This window comes from Danio rerio, chromosome 19, assembly GCF_052040795.2.
Source record: "Danio rerio strain M-AB ecotype USA chromosome 19, GRCz13ab, whole genome shotgun sequence".
Classification (NCBI taxonomy): Eukaryota; Metazoa; Chordata; class Actinopteri; order Cypriniformes; family Danionidae; genus Danio; species Danio rerio.
This window is the reverse complement of record NC_141039.2, coordinates 5,245,721-5,267,732: the sequence shown is the minus strand read 5'-3', so window position 1 is coordinate 5,267,732 and position 22,012 is coordinate 5,245,721. Positions and strand designations below refer to the sequence as shown.

The 22,012-nt window shown below is 38.1% G+C and overlaps 1 protein-coding gene across 2 annotated transcripts in view; it reads right to left on the bottom strand.

Annotated features, from left to right (window-relative positions):
- Nucleotides 1–2,334: 2,334 nt before the first annotated feature.
- The window catches only part of fam135b (family with sequence similarity 135 member B), a 78,423-nt gene continuing 58,745 nt past the window's right edge, over nucleotides 2,335–22,012 (bottom strand). The window contains exons 11-20 of one of the 2 annotated variants that reach the window (XM_087295277.1): nucleotides 21,329–21,402; nucleotides 20,931–21,085; nucleotides 17,657–19,883; nucleotides 15,837–16,003; nucleotides 15,319–15,410; nucleotides 14,635–14,732; nucleotides 13,702–13,853; nucleotides 12,629–12,739; nucleotides 12,432–12,545; nucleotides 2,335–5,242 (exon numbers count right to left, since the gene is read on the bottom strand). In XM_087295277.1, the coding sequence (XP_087151403.1) occupies nucleotides 5,037–5,242; nucleotides 12,432–12,545; nucleotides 12,629–12,739; nucleotides 13,702–13,853; nucleotides 14,635–14,732; nucleotides 15,319–15,410; nucleotides 15,837–16,003; nucleotides 17,657–19,883; nucleotides 20,931–21,085; nucleotides 21,329–21,402 (3,396 nt within the window). In that variant the 3' untranslated portion in view covers nucleotides 2,335–5,036. The remainder of the gene's footprint in view (nucleotides 5,243–12,431; nucleotides 12,546–12,628; nucleotides 12,740–13,701; nucleotides 13,854–14,634; nucleotides 14,733–15,318; nucleotides 15,411–15,836; nucleotides 16,004–17,656; nucleotides 19,884–20,930; nucleotides 21,086–21,328; nucleotides 21,403–22,012) is intronic. The other variant, XM_087295276.1, reaches the window with a different exon arrangement.

Genomic DNA, 22,012 nt, shown 5'->3' with positions numbered 1-22,012 from the left:
GCAGACAGCGGAACAACAGCTTTGTGGGGGAAACTAAGCATGTGCGTCAGTGAGGAGATCAAATCCTGGGCATTTTAGGAGGATTCAGTGCGGTAAACAAGACAAGATGTGGTAACGTGGTAAAATGGATCAGAAAAGAGCAAAACGGTGTCATGTTAACACAAGGGCGTGGGGATTTAAACGGTTTCGTTCATTTAATAATGCGCACACACATAGGCTGTGTCTGAAATTGTCTACAACACAGTAGGTACTGCATTTGAATTTAAATGTACTACTCAGCTGATAGAAAAGTACGTTCTACAGTATAAATGTCAGTAGTATGGATGGAACTCGAGCGTGCTACATTCGCCATTTTGTCATGATCATGTGACCATACTGTTTTTCGAATTCTATAAATTCGGACATACTACTCCGCTCCGCTCGTTTTTACCGTACTAAATAGTTTGGAAGTATGCAATTTCGGATGCTAATGGTTTTCATAGAGTAAAAAAAAACGTAAATCAATAACAACATTAAATATTTTTTTTACTTAATTTTTAGATGATTAAATACCATTTTTTTATTAAAAAGGGAAAAAAATAATATTTTTGGTGGATTAACCCTGATTTGCTATCTCAACAAAGAAAAAAGTGTTATAAAATGCTTTAAATGACAATTTAAGTGCATTATGAAAGACTTTAGTAATTATGATTGTTATATTGAATTGGGTAGGCTAAATTGTCCGTAGTGTATGAGTGTAAATGGGTGTGTATGGATGTTTCCCAGAGATGGGTTGCGGCTGGAAAGGCATCCGCTGCTTGAAACATGTGCTGGGTAAGTTGGCGGTTCATTCCGCTGTAGTGACCCCGGATTAATAAAGGGACTAAGGCGAAAAGAAAATGAATGAATGAATGATTGTTATATTATAATATATTGGTTTCATATGATTATCAGCGTGGTAAATAAGACACGATGTGGTAAAATGGATTGGAAAAGAGCAAAAACAGTGCAATGTTAACACTAGGACATGAAATTTGAAACTGTTTCATTCATTTCATAATGCGCACACACATAGGCTGTGTCTGAAATTGTCTACTACACAGTAGGTACTGCATTTGAATTTAAATGGACTACTCGGCTGTTAGAAAAGTACGTTCTACAGTATAAATGTCAGTAGTATGGATGGAACTCGAGCGTGCTACATTCGCCATTTTGTCATGATCATGTGACCATACTGTTTTTCGAATTCTATAAATTCGGACATACTACTCCGCTCGCATACTGTTTTTACCGTACGAAATAGTTTGGAAGTACGCAATTTCGGACGCAAATAGTTTTCATAGAGTAAAAAAAAATAAATAAACGTAAATCAATAACAACATTAAATAATTTTTTTACTTCATTTTTAGATGACTAAATACCATTTTTTAACTTAAAAAGGGAAAAAAATTATATTTTTGGTGGATTAACCCTGATTTGCTATCTCAAAAAAAAAAAAAAGTGTTGCTAAAATGCTTTAAATGACAATTTAAGTGCATTATGAAAGATTTTAGTAATTATGATTGTTATATTAAATTGGGTAGGCTAAATTGTCCGTAGTGTATGAGTGTAAATTTTGTGTGTATGGATGTTTCCCAGAGATGGGTTGCGGCTGGAAAGGCATCCGCTGCTTGAAACATGTGCTGGATAAGTTGGCGGTTCATTCCGATGTGGTGACCCCGGATTAATAAAGGGACTAAGCCGAAAATAAATGAATGAATGATTGTTATATTATAATATATTGGTTTCATATGATTATCAGCGTGGTAAATAAGACACGATGTGGTAAAATGGATTGGAAAAGAGCAAAAACAGTGCAATGTTAACACTAGGACATGAAATTTGAAACTGTTTCATTCATTTCATAATGCGCACACACATAGTTGCTGACGTTTTTCATAGAGTAAAAAAAATCGTTAATCAATTACAACAACAAAAATGACATTTGTACATAATTTTTAGAAAACTAAATACTAATCTTTTACTTTGAAAAGTAAGGAAAGTAATATTTTTGGTCGAATAACCCCGACTTGCCAAAGGAGAAATTGTATTTTAAAAGGCTTTAAATAAAAAAAAAAGTAAAGTACGCAATGAAAGTTTTTTATAATTATGACTGATTATATAATTTTCATATTAATATTTGTGTAGGAAATAAGACATGGTAAAATGGATCAGAAAAGAGCAAAAGCAGTGTCTTGTCAACACAAGGGCATGGGGATTTAAACAGTTTCGCTCATTTCACATTGCGCAGACGCATAGTCAACCATTAGCACACAAAAACGTAAATCAAACACAAAAGGGAAACAACCACAATCAACATTGGGACACTTGATCTCAATTTACAGTCAAACGTGCTTTTGAAACAAAATGGGGTTTCACATAAAAAGGGGTTTCACATACAGCGGGGAAAATAAATATTTAACACGTCACCATTTTACTCAGAAAACATATTTCTAAAGGTGCCGTTGACTTTTTTCACCAGATGTTGACAGCAACCAAAGAAATCCATATATGCAAAGAAAACAAATCTAATTAGTTTACAAATGAAGTTATGTGCTAATAAATAATGCAGGGGAAAAAGTACACATGAAGAAAGGAAGGTGTAGAAAGCCATTGAAAACCCAGACAGCAACTGAAATCTCTCAGTAGTTAATCAGCAACCCCCTGCCCTTCCTCAAAATTAATATCCGCTGCTACAGCCCAACAACTACATTACCAGGAGAATGAAGAAGAAAGCAGGGTGGACATTTTAGCAAGACAATGATCTAAAACACAGGCAGGAAAACTCGTGAATGCTTCCAGAGAAAAAAAATCATGCTGTAGAATGGCCCAGCCAATTACCTGACTTGAATCCAATTGAGAATACAAAATAAAAATCAGATTTGATAAATGAGGCCCACAGAACCATCAAGATTTTTACATCCTGAGCAATGCATGTGACTTTAACCTCCATGACTTCAATTTCTTTTTAAGCTGCCATCACAAAAAAGCTTTTTACATAAAGCATTCAGTAGTTTTTTTCTTGTGTCATTTCATTCTTATTAAACATAATTTTTTTCAGATTTTTTATTTTTATTTTTTTTATGTTTGTATAGTTTGGGTTTCGAAAAAAAATCTGGTTTGATTCCACGTTAAAAGCTCCTTTATAAAGATTATTCCCATTTTAAAAAAAACATGACGCGTTCAATACTTATTTCCCCTGCTGTAAAAACACATTTTCGTTGATAAAACTGTTGACAGTTTTATCCAAAAACCCATGCAAACTCAAAAATGTAGCGATGACCTTGAAATGCTATTATTTAAAAGGGAATATCCATGGATGCTCAGTGTAATGATCAATCAGCAGCAAAAGAGTTAAATAAAAACAACATTTGTCGTAACGACTGATTGAGTCACGATTTCATACCTCACTGTATTCGAAGCTCCACACTGCTGTACTCTTGTGTTCGATGGAAGAAAAACGAACTTGTTTGCTATGACACAATGAGTGAGTGAATGGCTCGTTTCATATCAAGTGAATCAACAAAACAAATACTCTGTCATACTATAGTTAAGGCTGAAATGGTAAACACATTCAGATCACATTCGCTTACAGTATATGAACCCGTTTACTGCAGAAAAAGACAATGAGTTTTACCGCCATATGTAAAAAACATGATGGATTTGGCTTATTTCACAGTGAGATTCTCACTTCACAACATGAAACAGCTGAAACACACACTAGGGCTGCACAATATATCCTTATCGCGATAATTGTATCCAGAAATGCGCATCACAGACATTTGTGATCAATGGCATTTAATTTATGCGTCGGTAATTCATATGGGGCATTATTATCTTTAGCCCCGCCTCCCCAGTAGTTGCTGCTTTGATATAAGCTGAAAGGTGTACCCAGAATTATTAGCCCCCCTCTATATCTTCCCCCAAAATTTCTACTAATTAAAATAAGTTATTTTTTTTTTTTTTCAACAGATCTCTAAACATAATAGTTTTATTAACTCATTTCTGAAATCTGGATTGTTTTATCTTTGCCATCATGATGAAACATGATATTTGACTCGATATTTTTCAAGATACTAGAGTTCAGCTTAAAAGTGACATTTAAAGGCTTAATTAGCTGGTTAATTAGCTTAAGTAGGTAAGTTAATTAGGCAAATCATAGTATAATTATGTTTTGTTTTGTAGATAATCAAAAAATATATTGCTTAAGGGAGCTATTAATATTGATATGTAAAATTCAAAACTGCTTTCATTCTAGCCAAAATAAAACCAATAAGACCTTCTCAAGAAGAAAAAATATGATAGGAAATACTGTGAAAAATTCCTTGCTCTATTGGAAAATAATTCACAGGAGGGCTAATAATTTTGACGTCAACTGTATCTTTTACCTGTTTATTTTAAATAAATAAATAAAAATTGCATTTTTTTTCTCTAGAGAAGTGTTATATTGAAATGTCTTTATCGCAATACTCAACAACATCACATATTTTTCCAATATCGTGCAGCCCGAACACAAACTATTAAATTAGAATAAGTCGGTAAAAAGAAAGATGAAAACACTGATTAAGCGAAAACTCAAATACTAAGTATAATCTTCAAGTATTGATCTCCAGTGATATCGACCTCTTCAAGTTACGAACGGCGCAGTAGATATGAAGCTCGGTGACTGGAGGGAATGAACAACCAAAATTCTGTCGTAACGACATCATCTACACACGGAATTTACAATCAAACGATTAACGCTCCAGTTACAAGTATTCAGCGTTTAAGTTACTACGTCGTAAAGCTTCGTTAAGGCGAGCTCCAGCAGGTCAGTTTCCTTATTTTTTCATAATATACAATGTTCTTTTCTGTACAGATTTTACATAAATGTATTCTGATTTACAGTCTGAATCTTCAAATTGCTTTTTTTTTCTTGCGTCCAAATTTACTGACAAAAAATATATAACTCTGAAAAGAAACGCTGATGTACCGTTACTCTGATTGGCTCTCCAGCAGAACTTGAAGCATGATGCCATCTACTTGAAGTAATTGAGTCCGGCCACCAGTAGGAACTTCTCCAAGAAGAGTTCGGAGTCGAGCACGGCGATGTGAGCTGCGCGGCCGATCAGTGTGTTTGCGGTGTTTGGCAACGCGTGAAACACGTTCTGTCGGATGAGACGACAGTTTGGAGCACTTAAAAGTGGCTGGAGTAAGTTATTGATCATCTCTGTGTATACTGGACCTGTTAGAGAAGCAAACACACACACATTATTAACAACATTTTTAAATTTTTTTTCCCTATGCATTAAAATGTCTTGGTTTAATTGTATTTTTTTGTCGGGGGGGTTCAAGTTTTCCAATTATGTTCGGTAATATACCTCAGTGAACCAACTTTATATATTTAATTCAATTACATCTAATTTATTAATCACCTACTTGTAACTTGTAATGTTTTCAGTGTTTTGAGAGATATTGAGTGGTTCTCAATGACATTTGTGATATTAAATAAACCTATTAATGGATGACCATGAAAGACTGCACATACTTTTTATTTTACTGTGTAACTTCCGTGTGGAAGCAAGTGTATGATCAAATACAAACTATGCATCTAGTTTTACGCACACCTACAGTACAAATGTCTATTTTTTAAGAAACATGTTTTGTGAACAAAACACTTACGCTATCTGTTGGTGCTCTAGATTTGCCAGTTTCAAACGGCTGAATTTATATTTTTTGGCGCAAACATGCAATCCCACTGGTATGGACCATTATAGGGGTGATCAAATGTAAATTTTAAGTTATCTATTATTTTAATTATTAATATTATTTAAGATACAGAGCAAATTATTGTCACGATCGTGGTTGAGGAAACAGAGCGAGGACTCAAATTCAAGGAAAATGGGTTTTTGTTAATAGCAAAAATAAAATAAGCAGCAAAACAAACTACCCCGAGGGGGAAAACACTACCAAAACAAATAAATACACAATCAAACAGGACTGGGCAGGTTAAAAGGGGTCAGAACTGGAAACACGACAAGACATGGGTATAAACGACGACGAACTGGCACAGGACAGCAGACATGAAGAGAATATAAGCAGAAGTAAATTAACACAAAAAGATGAACATAATTAATTAATAATGGGTTAAGGAGGGTGGGACTAGACAATAGAAAGAAGAGCACATGAATCAGCGACAACCAAGCCATGTGCTCACATAAAACGGGACAAGAACATGTAGCCAATGAGAGAACTCATTAACCGCGTGTTCACAATAAGAGGACTGAAGCACGCGGCCACAATGTAAACACAGAGCCATGTGCTTGGACAACACAAAAACAAATAGATGCAAGACACAAGCACACGATAGATGCAAACACCTTACAGTGTTCTCACACATAATGCAACACGCATGTTTCATCTCAGCGCCAACCAAAACCGCAATAAACTAGATGGAGACACTGAGAATGAAACAGAACAAAACACAAACACGAGTACAAGAGCGCGTGTCCCAGGGACACACAGAGCGCACACAGAGACACATACAATGACAGAAACAGGACAAGACAGAGCCATTGTCTGGACTCTGCCACTAAAACAAGAATTTACAAGACCAGAGTGGCAGAACGCTGATAACTATTTCTTGCATTTCCTTTCTTGAATGACCTTTTTATTTATTTATTTTTTTTACTTATTTTAATATAAAACAAGTAGAACATACTTATATACATATATACTTAGATAATACTTTTTTTCCATTTATTTTAATACAATTTACATTCTAAATTTAACTTGAGTGAAATTAATAGCTAATAGTAGACAGTAAAATCTTTAGCCCTACATAAATGCATAGCAGCTTTACATATTTTTTACAGATTTGATGCATAAACCTTGCAGATTCTGCAAATACATTGACTAGTTTCTTTCCAGAAGTTTCTGAGAGTCTGCGAACATGCTTCATCTCTCAGTGGATTGATCGAAACCTGTGCACACATCATATTGGAAAATCTACAGCACCATCTGATTGATACTTTCCATATTGACGAGCTCTGTGCATTTCTCAGCTAGCTATGCATTAACCATTCATTTACAGTAAGTCTCTATTTCTTGGCATCTACCATTGTTCTATATGATAACAGACTGTGTGTGTGTACAGGTTTATGTACTTTACAGGGACACAACCTGTATAATGACATGTGTATGACTCAGTTGTCCTCTTATAAAGTGGTTTTAATAGATGGTTTCACCTTGTGTCCTTATAGTTTCATAACACTAACGTAAAACTATACTTAACGGGGTGTTTTAAAATTAAAAATTAAAATAGTTTCCTTTGAGGGTTTGGTTTGGGGCAATGACTGTAAAAAATATGGACGACGCGACAGCCCTTTTTCCCATTGAACGCCTTGAGGGCAAAACGCCTGCTTGACGGGCACAAACTGTCGCAAAAGACTGCTGAAATTGGAGCCAGACATGCGCAGAAGGACTGTCTGATGGAGCCAGAGGAGGAGCCGTGAAAATGAGCGGAGTCGAGCTTCCAATCAAACGCTTTATGTAAAATCAACTACGCCCCCCGAACTTCTCAGCATGCGTTTGCTGTCATATCAACACAAATGGATGTAATAACGTTAACAAATATGAGGGTTTTATATATTCAATCGCGCCAGCTCCAGGCCGAAGCGCATAACTTACTCGCGGCGTCGCAGGCTGATTCCGGCTCGCATGCGGCAGCGCCTGCTCGCTCGGCCGCCGCATCTGGCTCGATTGACTCGGACTGGAATCGGGCAGTGAGTCCAGGCATCCGGAGTAGGTCCAGCAGAGGTAACATTAGTCAGTCTGAGCTCTAAGAGATAAGTCTCCGGCAGGCGAGAATCTAGCCGGAACTGTGTTTTGCTATCTGGGTGGCTAGGCGTGTATCAGCAAACTAATAAAGCCCGAAAAAAGCCCTGAACTTAGCGAATAAACAGTGTTCCACCAGGATCATGTATGTCAGAAACTATAGTTTACTGCTGAACTCATTTTGTCATGGTAAAATAACACAGAAATCGAATAATAACATTTCAGTCTACTTCAGTCTCCTGCCGAAGCTCAGACGCCGCGCTTTGAGAAACTGTCAATCACAGCTGTAAATCACGATGACACGCCCAGCATTAAATTACTGCTAAAAACAAACTGTTTACAAAAATGAAGATCTGCACCTATTTCAGCACAATAACCAGTGCCTTAAGCGACCAGAACTATCTTTCGGGACATTTTATTGCAAGTGAAATATTTTTTTTTATTTGGGCTCAAGTCTCCTTCATTAACAAGGAGGAGGCGGGCTTTATGACTTGTACTGCAGCCAGCCCCCAGGGGGCGATCTAACGGCCGAAACCTTCACTCAAACGTAGGCTTGCGGCACACTTGGTTTGGGGCCATATAATAAGCCTACGTAGTGTCCCTGTAAACCGTGTATACATGTATATGTGTGTGTGCGGCAACTCAGAGTGTGTATCTTTAGCTCTCTCTGTCACATTGGCTTTCACAACGAGGCTGAATTCTCTAATCTCTCTCTCTCTCAAACCAAGAGAAAAATAGCTGTCACAGAAGCGCACGCCACTCTCAGAAGTGACAGTCTAATAAAATGAAAAGCGCTCTCTTTAACTTCCTCTCTTCCTGTGACGCTTCATCCACACTGCTGGCTGATTGATGTGTGGCTAATGGGAGACACAGAGAAACTAATCGGAGTTATACTGATGCCAGCGTGTTACAGTCGGTTGTTAGGGTGTTGCTATGTGGTTGTTGGGTTGGATTCAGCAAGTTGATAGAGTGTTGCTTAGTGGTTGTTGGTTTCAGCAGGGATGCCACTGGATGGTATGGGCACTTATAGGGGGGTGTGGACAAATGGTAGAGCTGCCGAACTAAAGTGAAAATTGTTGTGGGGGGCTTGCGGAAAATAATGCCAGAAGGGGGGTGGGGGGTGGGGGGAGGGGGTTGGGGGGGGGGGGGGGGGCTGTAGCTAACAAAAGTAAAGACCAGGTTGGTGTGTTTGTGAACGATAGTGAATAGCAGAGGGTGGGGAGGTGGAGTCGTGGACTGAAGTGAAGAGTGGGGGTTTGCAGACAAAACTTAAGAAGTGGGGGTGTGGGGATTGCTTGCGAATGAAAGTGAATAGCGGGGGGGGGGGGTTGGGGGGGGAACCAGGCTGTTTATAATTGTAAATATAAAATGTTAACAGAAATTAAAGCAATTGATTCTGGGTTTTTCCAGTTGGTTACCAAGGTGCTGCGTTATGCAACCTAGGCTGTCTTAGTTTCCAGGGTATTACATTTGGTTGCTATTTGTAAGGGTGTTGCTATGTGGTCAAAGGGTTTGTTTCAGCACGTTGGTTGAATGTTGCTATGTGGTTGTTGTGTTGGTTTCAGCATGTTGCCAGGGCATTGTAATTGGTTGCTAGGGTGTTGTTACGTTGTAATAGGTGTGGCTTTCGCTGTTACCAGGCTGTTCATAATTGTAAATATAAAACATTAACAGAAATTGAAGCAATCGATTCTAGATTTTTCCAGTTGGTTGCTAAGGTGCTACGTTATGCAACCTAGGCTGTCTTAGTTGTTGTAATAGGTGTGGCTTCCACTATGTTACCAGGCTGTTATTAATTGTAAATATTAGGGATGTAACGGTATTGTAAATACCGTCATACCGCAATATTAATTTTTTTCGATATTACCGAAGTCGCATGACTCGGTAAAACTATAGGTCTTCTGAGAAAATTTGCTCAGGCGAATGAAGCGAACGGGAGGTAACGAAAACTACAATTGCCATCAGCCCATGCTTGACCATCATCCCTTGCGGTCTGTTGTTGCTACAGATCCAGTAATGCGGAAATGGAGTGTGCTGCTAGAAGCGGGGATGAAAAGAGCTGGAAAACTCTAAAGCAGGTCGCACACCAGAAGCGCCGCTCGGCGCCGCGACACGGCGCGTACATGACAGATTAAAGTATCGCACACCAGACGCGCACATTCGAATGATATTTAACATGAAACTAATCAGATGGCGCTCTGTGGCGCGGCTGAAAAATGAACTGCGTCCTGAGCCGGCGCCGCCGACAGCCGCCGGTGTGTGTATCCTGATAGAAACCTATGATTAGAATTCTAAAATACATGGCGCTGCGTGGCGCTGCGCGGCGCGCCGCCGAGCGTCGCTTCTGGTGTGCGACCTGCTTTACACGCACAGTTCAGTCCTGCATTATCTCCGTGTAAGTTCAGACTTCGCAAGTTTGATCAAGGCTGCAGTCTCTTCTTCTCAGTTTGATATGGAAAAGCAGACTATACCGAGGACACGGGTAAATCTTCAAAGGGAACCATGTACTTTATAACTTCATTCACATCACCCTGGCTTCGTTGTTTCACTTTCTCAACAATAAAATGTAAACATGATTTAAGGAACTGCCTATTTTCATTTTAATATTAGCAACTTAGACAGCAGAAATGTTGAGGCGCCGTGCTGCATAAGATGAGCGTCATCTTCACTGTGTGGATATTTATAACAAAACGGAGCCGATAACAACTGCCTCCTTTCAATTTCAGTAAAAATACGAAACACACCCTCTCTTTTGCTGAGTATCAGTTTTAAGAATCGATAATGGCCATTTTAAAAGTATAACATACAATAAGTTTATACATTATAGGAAATAAAGGCAAGCGATCAGTCAATATACAGAATGTAAGTGGTTACATTAATCATTAACTTATCTTTGCGCTCAGCCAAAACACGTTACCTGAGAACAAGTAATAGATTCCAGTGACCAAAGTCAGGGAATATGTCGTTAGATAAAGACAACAAGATAAATGAAATATCCCGTTTAATAAATATAGTGAGATTAGATCCAGCGGGAGATGCTTGATGAGAAGTCCGACTAGCAGAGCTCTCATCTGGGTAGATGGGCTGAGTGTGATTAAATGTTGAATGTGATGAGTTTTCAACAATACTAAATTGAAACTTTATTTTTTTACATGGTTTAATAGTTTTTTGTTATTAAAATTGAAGTTCCTGTTTCAAAGCTTACAGATAGATGGCTAATTTGTATGTCATTGACACTTTTGGCACTTTTTTGGAGTATTTTCATAAGTTTTGTTTTTTCCTGTAAATGATTCAATAAATACCGTACCGTGACATTCATACCGAGGTATTACCGTACCGTGAAATTCTGATACCGTTACATCCCTAGTAAATATACAACGTTAACAGACTTTGAAGCAATCAATTCTAGATTTTTCCAGTTGGTTGCTAAGGTGCTGCGTTATGCAACCTAGGCTGTCTTAGTTGCCAGGGTATTACATTTGGTTGCTATTTGTAAGACTGTTGCTATGAGGTCAAAGGGTTTGTTTTAGCACGTTGCTTGAGTGTTGCTATGTGGTTGTTGTGTTGGTTTCAGCATGTTGCCAGAGCATTATAATTGGTTGCCATTTTGTAAGGATGTTGCTATGAGGTCAAAGGGTTTGTTTTAGCAAGTTGCTTGAGTGTTGCTATGTGGTTGTTGTGTTGGTTTCAGCATGTTGCCAGGGCATTACAATTGGTTGCTAGGGTGTTGCTATGTTGTTAAAGCTGTGAGTTTTACTGTGTTACCAGGCTGTTTATAATTGTAAATATAAAACATATAACAGAAATTGAAGCAATCAATTCTTGGTTTTTCAGGTTGGTTGCTAAGGTGCTGCATTATATATCCTTAACTGTCTTAGATGCTAGTTGCTAGACCATTATTTTTTATTGCTAGGCTGTTTTTGATGTTGTTGTGGTTGCTGGGGTAAAGAAAAGCTGACGAACTGATCTTAGGGAATCCCATTTGGTTGCTAAGGGTGTTGCCAGTTAAAACAACCGATGCCATGATGGTACAGTTAGTCGCTCAGGAATGTTCATATGTTTGTTAATCTGGAGTTGCTATGCTAATTCTAAATTTAGATGTAAAATGTAAAACACTCACTTATTTCCTTTTTTTATAATGGGTAACATCAGCAGATTGAACCCCCATTTGGAAATATAATTATTAAAGCAAGTCATCATACAATATTCCATTTGGTTGCTAGGGTGTTGCGGTGTTGTCTAGATTGTCCTAATGGATTGCTAGAATGCTACAGGACATGCCTGCTAGTTACTCTGATGTTTTTAATTTTAAATGTAAATGCTAAAAGATTAGTTAAAGCGACAGATCAGCCAATTTCATTTGGTTGCTAGGGTGTTGCTTAGTGCTTGCTAGTTATTTGATAGGGCAAAGGTATTGTTGTTTGAGTGTTTATAGTACATTGTCTGGGTGTTCCTCTTGGTTGCTGTGTTGCTAAAGCATTAGTATGCTGTTGCCATGTTATAACATTTTTAAAGAATAATATGTGGTCATTTGAGTGGTTTTCAAAACATCGCCAGGGTGTTTCTGTTCTGAGGTTGCTATGAGGGAGCTAACAGACCTGTGGTTCTGTCTTTAAGGGCTGTCCGGCACATCTCAATTCGGGCCGAGTGAAAGGGCACATATCTGTCCTGTGGTGAGGCCACCAAGACCACATTCTTGAAGAACTGCAGACCTGGACAAAGACAGTAAGAAAACATGGATGTTTGTGTATGTGTGATTGTGTTCACCCTTGCTTATTTATCCACGTGCCTGTACCTGGTTTTTTGCTGAGCGTGTAGAGGAAGGTCTGTCGCGGGTCGGTGTGATCTCTGAACGTGAGCTGCAGCAGAGAGCCGGACTTCTTCAGTTTCTGCATTAGCCACAGACCTAAACAACAACAACAACAACAGAAACTCAGATTAATTTAGAATGACATGAAGGTTAGTTAATTATGACAGACTCTAAAGATTCAGTTTGGCAAACCCTGATGCTCCATATTGACTCCATACTTACTATGCAATACTGCTTGTTCACTAAGATTGCTTTTCTTTGGTCAATATTAACAATACAATATTAACAAGTGGATGCTGGACTGGTGGTGGTGTGAAGAGACCCCCCTTATGATTGTAAAGCGCTCCCCTGCTGAAAAATCCAGCTTAAACCAGCCTAAGCTGGTTGGCTGGTTTTAGCTGGTCGACCAGGCTGGTTTTAGAGGGGTTTTGGCCACTTCCAGGCTGGTTTCCAGCCATTTCCAGCCTGGTCTTAGCTGGTCAGGCTGGGAGATGACCAGCTAAAACCAGCTTGACCAGCCTAGCCAAGCTGGAAGTCCAGCCAAAACCAGCTATATCCAGCTTAAACCAGGCTGGTTAAGCTGGTTTTAGCTGGATTTGGCTGGTCATTTTCCAGCCTGACCAGCTAAGACCAGGCTGGAAATGGCTGGAAACCAGCCTGGAAGTGGCCAAAACCCCTCTAAAACCAGCCTGTTCGACCAGTTAAAACCAGCCAACCAGCCTAGGCTGGTTTAAGCTGGATTTTTCAGCAGGGTTTGCGTGTATTTACACGATAAATGCGCTATAAATACACATTACATTACAACAATGCAGTGAATTGTGAAATTCTATTACCAATTAAAATAGTTTTTATCCATGTAATTAATTCTTATGACTAGTCACCAAGATCCATATTTAACAAATATTTGTAAAACTGATCATTTAATCAATTAAAAGATCCAAATAACAACTTATTTTAAGTCGATTGTAACTTTATGGATGTTTTTTTTTTACTGTCACTTTTGATCAGTTTAATGAATAAAAGTATAGATTTGATGATGATGGGCAGTATTTCAGTACCTGTGCTGACCAGTGTGCTGTTATTATACAGTGTTCCCAGGTGGGGACCAGACAGAGATAGGAAGGTGTGGAGTTTACAAAGGTAACAGCGGAATCTGGGTCGGGTCAGTACAGAACGTATGATGACATTCCCCAAAGAGTGTCCAATAAAACTGCAAAAAGAAAAGGCAGACATTGAATTTCACTTAAATAAGTGTGCTACAGTAAATGAGGATCAGATTTTAATGAGATGTACGCCATTTTCCATTTTCAATTCTTTAATTAGACTCGCCTGAGTTTTGATTTTACCATTTGAGACTTCAGAGAAGGAACAAAGAGTGTGAATTTGATTTAAAAAAAGCATACCGGGTGAATAAAAAATTAAGATTTCACACATTAAAACTATTCAAATTAACTTGGAGAAACATTTGTTACGTTTTTCGCAGTATGACTAGATTTAATTTCTTCAGCATCACTTTGTTTTGCTTTACCGCCATCTTGTGGCAACAAGAAGAGGTTAAAAAAAGCACATCCCTCATGCTATACTTATTCAAAATAAAACACGTGAAGGAAAATCTTGACTATTATGTACCAAACAACAAATGAAGATACTTTTACTAAATATTTTTATGTAAAGACAAAAATAATGTGTCTTGTAACGAGATTACTCTGAAGTGTGGCAGATGTATATCAATATACAACCACAAGAGGGAGCACTAGTCTGTCATTTGTATTTGTGTGCACATAGCTTAGCACACGGTGGGATCATAAGGTTTAAAAGTCACACAGTGTTAATCTTGGGCTAGTTAACACGGTCTTGCTAGTCCTTTGAATGAAATCTGCCTGAAACTGAATCTCTACCAGTAACGTTAGTTTGAGATGTTCTTGAAATCACAGATGAAAATATCAATATGATGGTGAGTTTTACATGTGTTGAATGAGGTAAATTGCTACCTGATGCGGTGGATAGTGAGGTTGTACAGCTGGATGTGCTGAATGATCTCATCCAGAAGTCTGTCAGTCATGGTGTCAAAATCTGCAAACGTGTCTGTCTGGAAAAAACAAGATGAAGAAATGTCAACAGAAAGCTGATCAGGCTTAATCTGTAAACTATAAGAAAGGTCTGATTGGATGTTGAGGGGAATTGGAGCTTTCTGATTGGTTGATGTGCCCAGTTGCAGTGTTGTTGACTTGTCTAAAGTTATAATTGTACTCCATTCAAATGTTTATGCAAACATAATAATAATGAAATAATGTGAGGAAAATAGCTACAGATTTTTAGACTTTACCTAATTTTCATACTTTTAAATGGACTTCACGTTTCTGATTGTCAGAAACCTTATTGTTTTTATCTATTTTTAAAACTGATATTAATTGCTCATTGATCATTACCATTCATTTATGCATTCATTTGACCATTCACTGAAGTTCACTAGTTTTATACTGTAATAATGGTCTATACTTTGCTTTTTATATTTTGTCCCTTTTTTTTTTTTTTTTTTGCCCAAAGTCTTCTCAGTAGCCAATCGTTTAACAGGTTTTTTCTTTGTAAGACATTCTGATCTAACCATTAATCTGTCACTGTTCTGATTGGCTAATATGGAGTTTAGCAAGTGTGCTGATTGGTTGCATGATCACCTGGTTGCGTTCTGACATGAGGAAGTCCAGTCTAGATCCTGGCAGCCCGAGCTCTACAAAAGTCTTGACCAACCGCAGATCTGCGCTGTTACCTGGTAACAACAAACAAGATAAACAGTTTACTGTAGATCAATGGTCTTAAACTCAGTTCCTGGAGGGCCTCAGCTCTGCATGGTTTAGCTCCAACCAGCTCCAACTCACACCTGCCTAAAGCTGGGGTCACACTGCACTTTTCTCCCTATAGACTTCTATTCATACACATGTGAATGCGTCATAAATTGCCATAAACGCAAGCTTGTGCGACAAGTTTCGCAGTTCGCTGTGTTGGAAAGTTCAAGCTTGGTGAACGCTGTCCTTGAACACCTTGATTACTGGCATTAGCTTTTTGATTAGGGTTGGAGCAAAACTGTGCATAGCTGCGACAGGAATTGAGTTTGAGACCAATACTGTAGATAACCTGAGAAGTTTTGCATATTTAAATAAATCCAAACTGTTTTCTTCAAGGCTGAAGCATTTACCATCAAGTCCGTGGACGCACACCACCAGGTGGATCCCATCCTCAAACTCTGTGTCGTCTTCTTCAGGTGGAAAGTAAGGATGTTCAGACGCGAGGTAAGGCAGATCACTGTAGAGAGTGCCCCTGAACACCAGCTCCCTCAGCAGGGCTTCCTTTGCCTTAAAGAAGCTTGCAGACGAAAGTGAAAAACATTAATAGCATAGTGAATTGTACACTTAAGTAGTTACAGGCTGGTTGCCGGTTACTCTGATTGGCTGATTGGAGTTTAGCAAGCATGCTTTTTGGTGGAAATTTCCACCTCGTTGTGTTTTGACATGAGGAAGCCCAGTATAAATCCTGGTAGCTCGATCAGTATAAACATTGACCAACCGCAGATTAATAATAGAGCGAATTGTATACTTGTATAACAGCCTGGTTGCCAGTTGCTAATTTGTTATAATTGGATTTGGCACATTCATTTGCATTTCTTTCTTTGTTTTGTTTTTAATCAAAAACATAAAGTAAGGAAGTCCTATCAGTTGTTGATTGAAAGGGACTGAATGAGTGGAGAGAACAAAAGAAATAGCATGCATTTAGTCATACAAGACCTTAATTTCAATCATTCTTCAGCTAAAAATAAGTCTGTGTGAATAGGTTGCTTATGCTTAAGTTGCTTTTGGTAGTAGAGGCCAGCTAATGAAGTGCTGAGTTGGGTGGTGTATGACTGGTGGGGTTACATTGGTGCCGTGACCCGGATAGGGGTGAGGTTTAGGGGTGTGAGTGTAGCACAGGGCAGATAGTGAAGTACTGTGCAGGTAAACCTCACTTCTCTGACCTCTAAAAAGTCATGGTCATGTTCTTAGCCTTTTTGGTAGAGCAACCCACTCCCATACTGAGAGTCGGCAGTTCAGTCTCAGCTCGGAGCGGGTGGGGTGGTGTATGACCATTGGCGTAACACTTTTATTTCAGAATGTTGATGTGTTTCCGACTGAAATGGAATATTCAGTAAGGGGTGGGGCTTTCTTTTACGCATTATTCCCTCATAGGAAAACCAAAGAGAGGGCGTTAGTATGCTGTTGCTATGGAACCCCTCGGGTTGAAATCCACAGTAGGACCATCCGCCACTCCAATCGCAGAATGGTCAGACTTTGATTGAAGATTACCAAAAAAAAAAACCCCTAATTTTCTTCAGTGGATTGACTTGCATGGATTGATAGTTCGCTTTATGCTTAACAATGTGAGCTAGCAAAATAAACATTGTAAATTTTGATTTCACATGGACTTTAAGGTTTTTGAGGAAAACACACAGTATTTTCCTGCACATTTTGTGACATAAAGGGGACTTCTGTGGTGTTTAGAGCCCTAATTGCAGTTTCAGTGCAGCTTCAATAATCAAAATGCCCCCCTGTTTTAATCAATAATCTGATTAATGTTAGTTTCAAAGCAGTGGACCAATCAGAAGAACTAGGAGGTGGGGGAAGCATTGCGAGCTTGGGTCTACGGTAGCAAGTTGAAATGACAACTGTTTTAATTGACGTAAACATGGCAGAACCATCCCTGAGCTCTCCATCTCACAATTTCAGAAGCAAAGACACATTCTCTGTGAATGACACCTCAGTTGTTGAACCACTATGGTCATCTTCTACCTAAATCAAGTGACTTGCACATCTAGACTGACTGTATTCATCCTCAGACTAAATGAACCAAATGGTGACTCCTGTAGATTGACAGTGCATAACGAATACATGTACCTTTGCAATCCTACTGAGCACCATAGAAGTCTACTCCTGTATATGTAAGAATATATATGAATACATAAAACTAAATCCAAGAAAGCCTTACTTTATCATCCTCTCATTGATTTCCTGGTCAGCACCAAAGAAGGAGTTGGAGGAGATGATCCCGAAGGAGCCCAGAGGTTGATGGGTAATGGGTGAGGTGGCCTGTCGTGTGGAGATTCCACTGACCGAAGGTGAATCGCGTAGTACAGATGAGAAGGGCAGGCACGTGGGAGCGCATGACACCGACAGGTTAACAACCTCCACCACCTTTTTATTTACAAATGCCAGACCTGTACTTGGCACTTTATTGATTCTGCTCTGTCCCTCTAAAATTTGCTGATCTCTCTCATTGGTTGGAGGCTCAATGGGATCAGCAGGCCTTTCTTTCTCATTGGCTGCAATTCCATGAGTCCTCTTGTCATTGGTTGTTGGTTCTGGGAGGTTCTCCATACTTGCTACTTCCAGTTCGTTCAAATGAATATGACAGACACTGATGTCGTCAGCATCCTTGTGATACTGGTTTGACTCCAGCTTCCTTTTGTGTTCGCAGTATTCATCTTCACATCGACAAATCTCTGTGCTTTCATCCATCAAATACTCCTTAAGCAAAATGTTTCCTTGAAAGTCCTTGGAGTTTTCAGTTAGTTCCTCCAATGTGGCATCTTTACCACTATCCATCAAAAATTGCTGGTATAGTAGCATTTCAGGATTCACAAAAGTAAGATCTGTGATATCCTGATTGGACGACTCTTCTATATCGATCTCCTGATTGCTTGTTTCGTTTCCATCCTCCCTAAAAACTCCTTGAAGATTCTGCTTCACCTCATTGGCAGCAACCTCACTCTTCCTCAACTGATTGGCCACACAAACATTCCTTTTCTCTTGATTGGTTGTTGTGTTTCCATCCTCCCTAGTAACCTCTTGAAGAGTCTGCTTCACCTCATTGGCAGCTTCATCCCTTATGTGATTGGCTACAAGGACATTTGTAGTATCCTGTTGGGTAGTTTCCTCCATTTGGAGATTCCTTTTCACCTCATTGGCAGATTCTTTATTCTGCCTCATCGGATTGGCCTCACACCTAGTCCCTGTCACCTGATTGGCCTCACACACAGTCCTCGTCTCCTGATTGGGTGTTTCACGATCTTCCTCTGTGTCGTCAGGGCTGCTGATCTGCGGAGCTGAGGCAGATTTGGTTAACGTGTTGAGCTGTCTATCCTCCTCCTCTTCATACGGCAGAGAGCTTATAGAGGTCAAAGAGGCCTGTGTGGCACTTGGCAGGCTGCCATGACTTTCGGTTTGTAAGCCCTCCAAAGAGCTCTGATGGGCAGTCCGACAGCGCGCCAAGCTCTGCAAGATGTCACGACCCCCTGCGACAACTCCCCTACCCTCCAAAGTCCAGGCCACCGAGCTTGGCTCGCTCTCAATTCCAGAGTCTGAGATCACAGAGGAGGAGCGATTCATTAGCTTAGCCCCGCCCAAAAACACACCCCTGGGTGGAGTCTCAGATAAACGGCGGATCTGATGTATAACATTACGTGAAGGGGATGTGACTAAAGGGTCTGTTCCAGGTAGGGTAGCCTTCAGTAGAATACCTGGTGATGTATCCTTGCCTCCGTAATCCTTTGCAGGTGCTTGGATGTGTCTGTTATCGAAAACCGTTTGTGGCTCCTGGTTGTCAGGACTCCCAGTATCACCTGGTGTTTCGAGATTGTCATCATGATTATATGTGGGTAAAAATTCGAAGCTGCCAAGGCTGGTAAGGTCAGGAAGTTCTCCAAGATCTGTGGGAACAAGCAGCAATGGCTGCCCACTATTAAAAACATTAGTTTGTTGTGAACTTGTATGATCGGATTCATTAGCAGCTTCTTTTTGGCAGCTGGTTTTCTCTTGGTTATCTATTACATCATCGGTGTCTACCGACATAGTGTTGCCATCATTTTCATATTGGCACGTGACCTCATCTACAGAATGGATTCTTGAATTAGAGCTTGTCGTAATAAATTCGCATCCATCAATATCTGCCTCCTCCACATGGTCAGTCAGAGTCTCTGCTTGAGGTCTGGGTTTGATATGTTCAGTGACATCATCATCCTGGTGGTCAGTCAGGGTCATGTATGTGGGCATTTCTGTACAGTCTTCAGATGGAGGTTCCTCAGGGCTTGTTGCTGGTAAACTGGTGTCCTGTGTTTTCTCAGCTGGACTGGCTGTTTGGCCTTTTACCCTAGTCGGCTCAAAACAAGGCTGAGAGTTCAAGACAGCCTGATTTTGCTCATGGACGACATTGTAGTCTAGAACAGAGAAAGAGAAAAGTGTTCAAAATCTGTACTTCTGTTGATTTGTTTTCAATTCATTGCTGTTCATTTTATCAGCCATTCTTTGATTAAATCATGCCAAGAACCCAATACATTTTCATGTGCATGAAATGTTATCTTTTGGGATGACTTTCCATAGGCATGATGGTTTTTATGCTGAGATAACTGTATTTCTATTGCATAAGCTCTTAGTTCCAGAAAAACAAGTTTACATGTTGATTCAGAAACTTTGTTTTTGTGCGCATACTTTGTTATATTCTTGTTTGCCTTTTCCACAGTTTTTTTTGTTTCATTCATTCATTTGTGATTAAATACCCAAACAAACAGCTAAACTAATGAATACATGTTTTTTGTTCATATGCATATTCATTCATTCATTCATTCATTCATTCATTCATTCATTCATCCATTCAATTTGTTTTAAACAAGATCACTGCAATCATTCATTTATTCATTCATTTTCTTTTAAACAAGATCATATCATTCATTCATTCATTCATTCATTCATTCATTCATTTTCTTTTAAACATGATTGTATCATTCATTCATTCATTTTTTCATTCATTCATTCATTTTCTTTTAAACATGATCATTCATTCATTCATTCATTTTTAAACATGATCATATCATTCATTAATTCATTTATTAATTCATTTTTAAACGATCATTCATTTATTCATTCATTCATTCATTCATTTTCTTTTAAACATGATCATATCATATTCATTCATTCATTCATTCATTCATTTTAAACATGATCATATCATTCATTAATCCATTCATTCATTTCTTTTAAACATGACCATTCATTCATTTAACCATTCATTCATTCATTCATTCATTTTCTTTTAAATGTGATCATATCATATTCATTCATTCATTCATTTATTTTCTTTTAAACATGATCATTCATTCATTCATTCATTCATTCATTCATTTTCTTTTACACATGATCATATCATTCATTCATTCATTCATTCATTCATTCATTTTCTTTTAAACAGGATCACTGTGTGCAGTCACCTAAACAGGGCGTGTCCACATATCTGTCCTCAAAGATGATTGGCAGGCTGCTCCAGTCTCCATCAATGTCCAGACACTCCACCGGAAGAGGAGGCATACGGAGCAGGTAATCTGAATTGCGCATCTCTGTGGAAACCTGTGCATGTCTGTTGATTCTAATGAGAGGGATATCATTTTTTAAGGCTCACATGCACAACAAGGCTAATGTTTATTATTATTTATGTCACAAATACAAATCAAGCTAAATTATAATATTTGAAAATGTAAATCACTCATCGTTAGTGAATTAAAAGGTCATCGGTAGTAACCAGTACCTTCATTTAAAGTCATGTCTGCATTAGGACAGCTAGGCATATGTTTTATGTGCCTGATAAACTATACAATAATAAAAGACTCACAGCTCTTCCTGAAATGTGAGCGAAGACTCTTTGGGATGTTCAGTGAAGAAATATGCTTCAGAAAATCTCCTGACCTGCAAATAAACAATAAATTTAGCATGTATAAATATAATAATAAAGTAAAATAAAATGATAATAATAGAAATAAGCCTGTAGAAAAAGAACACTTAATTATTTAATTATTTAATCAGAAAGTTAAAATTAATACCTCATAAACTGTTTTATTTTATTTTCAGGGTTAGTCATGGAGTAATACAACCTCTCTTATTTTAGATTTATTTTAGAATTATAATACCGAAACTAATTAGCTTCTTGTTTGTTTGTTTGTTTGTTTGTTTATTTATTTATTTATTTATTTATTTATTTATTTATTTATTTATTTATTTATTTATTTATTTATTTATTTATTTTTATTTTATTTTATTTTATTTTATTTTATTTTATTTTTATCCCTATTTGAAGTGTGTATTTATGTGTTTGTTTTTATTTATACTTTATGTATTTAATGTATTGGATGCTATTGGATGACTGGATTTTCTTAATAATAAATAATAATAAATTGGATATATAATATAAATTATATATATATATATATATATATATATATATATATATATATATATATATATATATATATATATATATATATATATATATATTTTATTTTTATTTTTTTAATAAACA